Source organism: Lactuca virosa, chromosome 5, assembly GCF_052849685.1.
Source record: "Lactuca virosa cultivar CGN04683 chromosome 5, Lactuca_virosa_CGN04683_v6, whole genome shotgun sequence".
In the NCBI taxonomy this organism is placed as follows: Eukaryota; Viridiplantae; Streptophyta; class Magnoliopsida; order Asterales; family Asteraceae; genus Lactuca; species Lactuca virosa.
In genome coordinates, this window is record NC_136430.1 from 402907003 (window position 1) to 402910691 (window position 3689).

A 3689-nucleotide genomic window follows, 5' to 3' on the forward strand; every position below is an offset into this window, starting at 1 on the left:
TTAAAAAGATATCTTTGTTTTCAGAAGCTCCCATTTATTTTTTTTCAAAAACTTTTTAGTTTAAAAACTATGAAAAAACTCATATTTGGATGCTCTTACAACATAAATATATGGAGAACCTTATCTTAGGTAGAAAATTAAAGCAAGTTTTACAACTTTCCAAGAACATAAGATCAAACAAAAGTTCCTTTAATTAATGAAAGGTTTTGTTTTCCAGATAAATAAAGCTTTCAAACATGGCAATTAGACGGTTTGTCCTTCCTTTCTCGGTTACTATAATACTATTGGATGATGGAGCACTGACTAGACTTGCATGCTATCTCAATGTTGCGAAATAGATAGGAAATAATGGACGACATGAGGCTCGAATTCTAGATCTTGGGTAATTAGGGCAATACCTTACCACTGGACAATGGGCATTTTTGTACCTAATTAACTCCTTGCTTATGGTAGATTTTTTTAAATGCCACGTCGCAATGAAACTTCAAATGAAGGATCAAATTTACAATATTAAGACCTTTCGGGACCAAAACTACAAACATAAACTATACACAAGGACAAAAAAAACCTAGTCTACTTTTTTGTGGAGGGAGTAATAACTGAATAACAAGTTTATTGGAGGTGGTACTAGAAAATTTTAGTGGATGGGGTAATAATAATAACTAAATAAAGGAGTGGCGTGTTATACCGTGCCTCTATAAAATTGGCAGACTTTTTACGAAAATAGCAAGTATTTCAAATCAATCCACCCTATATGGCCATCTACAAAATTGCCAGAACTTTTACGAAAAATAGCAAGTTTTTCAAATCCATCCACCTAATATGGCTATTATATACAGACCCATTATGTCAATAGTATCGCTGCCCTTTGTTTGTTTCTTAGTAACGAGTTCTTGAAAAACCAAAGGCTACGTACTAACTCCCACTAATCTCTTCACTTATGGAAGCAGGCGCTCTACAGGTTTAATTTCTCCCATCAACTTCTTATCTCAGTTTTGTTATAAATGTGGTTTCTCATGTACTTCTTTCATTCTTGTATGCTATCTTGATTATTCTTGATCATATGGCTTGTGTCTTTCTTAATTACGCGCCTGCAATTCGACTCAAATGTCTAATGTCGAATAAAAAATTACAGTCTGCAATTTCCTTTCTTATTTAGCCTCTATAGTACATGGACCTAGTGTTTACGACAATCCGATTGATATTAGATGTGATATAATTGCTAGTTTACAACAGTTAAACTGCGTTTTAGAATCTGTGGTGTCAGAATATGAACAATTTGTGTCTCGTGCATCCCGATGCATCATTTATAGTGGTCTGAGGTCTCAGGTCTGTCTATTTTGAACAAATTTAAAGGGTAACTCTTTCTTTTTAACATGATTTTAGATGAAATCGACTCCATTTGTTAGCAGTTTAAATGTGACAATCTTGCTTATATATGCATAAACATCATATTGTTAATTCTGTTGGCTTGAAGTTTGTTACTGATTAATTAGTCATTTTCAACCAATTAACAGGAGTAGACACCAAAATTCGTGCAAGTTCCCTTGTGTGCATAGTTGTTTCTTCCTCATGCATGTTGCTAGTTACAAGAAAAAGAAATATACTATTTTGTAACAGAAGTCAATGGATATGTTAAGGAGCAAATGCAGGAAAGAATCTAAAAATGAACAGAAGATGAAAAAGAGAAAGAAGTTTGACCGGTTTGTGTTTCTTCCGGATGACATCCTTTTAGATATCCTTAAAAGGGTTCCTGATTCTTCCCTTCGTTATAAGACTAAGTATGTGAGTAAACGATGGTTCATTATTATCACTAACAGGATCCTGCTACACCACGCTTCTTTCATCCTCCAGAAGATGAGAACCTTCACAGCACGTCTTGTGGATATAAGGGAAGAAGGACAAGGGCTACAAGTGAAAGAGCAGTATCTTGACATACCTTGCATAGGCAGGATTATGTCTTGGTGTAATGAGCTTCTTCTGATATCGAACGCCAGCATAAAAGAATCTCTGTACATTTTTAATCTTATCACCAAAGAAGGATCATATCTCCCTCAGAGTAATGCATCTTGTGGAGGACACTTTGCTAGAAAATGTGGTGTGGCACTTTCCTTCGATGGATTCAAGGGAATATACAAGGTCATTCATTTGTTTATGGGCCCACCAATCCAATGCCATCTTCTTACATTGAGAAAAGACATTGTCTCTCGTGTTTCTTCAAAGTGGAAAAAGATGAAAATTCCTTATATGAATGAAGGGCAGCATTATTCAGGTGATCCGGTTTCAATTCAAGGTAGGTACTTCTACTGGGATATGTATTCTTCAAACCACCTTGTTTTCATGGATATTGTAAAAGAGAAATTTTTCCAAATGAGCTTGCCTGGATCCAGTGTACGTGGGAGATATGCTTATTCTCTTTTTGTGATGGGTGGTTTCCTGGCTCTCTTTGATGCTGTTTCTTGGGACAAAGCTGAGATATGGATTCTTAAAGATTTGAAGATGATGAAGTGGGAGAAGTTGCAGAATTGGAGCTTTAGGGTATCTCCTGGTACTTGTCGGTATCCAGTCTCTGGTGTGATAAGTAAGAGACATGTCATCCTGAAGTCTAGAGTCGATAACTGTATGTATAGTTATGATGTTAAATATGGGCTTGTGAAAGAGCTAGACATCCACACAGAATCTGATGATGAGCGTTGTGTGGTGCATTCATCAGCACCAAGTTTTATATAATACATGCCATGCACAGATGGATGCCAAGAACCACAAGTAGAAAATCTAAGGGGGAGAGAGTTAACGTTATGCTTTAGTTTTATTAATGTAGGATAATAGATTATAGATGTACTCTGTGTGTGTTACGGTTCTAGTGTTGTATCTAAGGCCACCTCCATGGCCAGATCCTTTCGCGACAGATAGCGACAATTATCTGCTTGTCATTATATCCTTACATGGATTCCCCACACCTTAGCTGCCAATCATGTCCACGATGCATGCTACTGCTTTCATTTGCATGGAGTTTAACTCCCCACTATCTTTAATTAACGTATCATCATTTTAGTTGTAAGATCATGGTTAGTTTTTAGCACCACTACTTCCTTATTTTTAGGATTTCTTTTACTATTTAAATCTTATATTTCTTTTACTATTTAAATCTTATGTAATCACATTATGGGGAATAGAAAAAAAAAAGTATGTTTTAGTACATTTCATTATCTTTGTTCTTGGGGAATAGCCATCCATAATCACCTATGTCACCTATCTTCCTTTCTATTATTCTTGGGAGGCGACAGACTCGGTCGCTATGTGTGCTTTCTTTCTTCTTGTTTAATTGCCTACATATGTGGGAACATCTTATAGAGCATCTCCAATGGAGGACAGTGATCACTATACAATTATACATTTGATAAACTGAGCTCTATATACTATCCATAAACTTCTTATAGATTAATAAATTGTCCCACCACTTTATTTATTTATTCAACCGATATCTTCTATATTATATCATAAAACAAAAGCGAAAGACTTATTAAAGGTTTGTAAATGAGAACTTGATATCCCGATTTTGGAACCAGAACTTGTGTTGGTGTAGATTTTGGTGTTGGATTTGTCGATTCCCACGATGCTTCATACATCCATTTAAAGCTTCTTACTTTCCTAATATAATATAATACAGCTCTCATTTTTCCCTCAAC

At 35.5% G+C, this 3689-nt stretch overlaps 1 protein-coding gene across 1 annotated transcript; it reads left to right on the forward strand.

Moving 5' to 3' along the window:
* Nucleotides 1-876: 876 nt before the first annotated feature.
* LOC145117451 (putative F-box protein At5g62060) lies at nt 877-3077 on the forward strand. Its single transcript, XM_079053740.1, has 2 exons — nt 877-961; nt 1518-3077. Exon 2 carries the CDS (start codon nt 1627-1629, stop codon nt 2728-2730), a length of 1104 nt encoding a protein of 367 aa, XP_078909866.1. The 5' UTR covers nt 877-961; nt 1518-1626; the 3' UTR covers nt 2731-3077.
* Nucleotides 3078-3689: the final 612 nt, after the last annotated feature.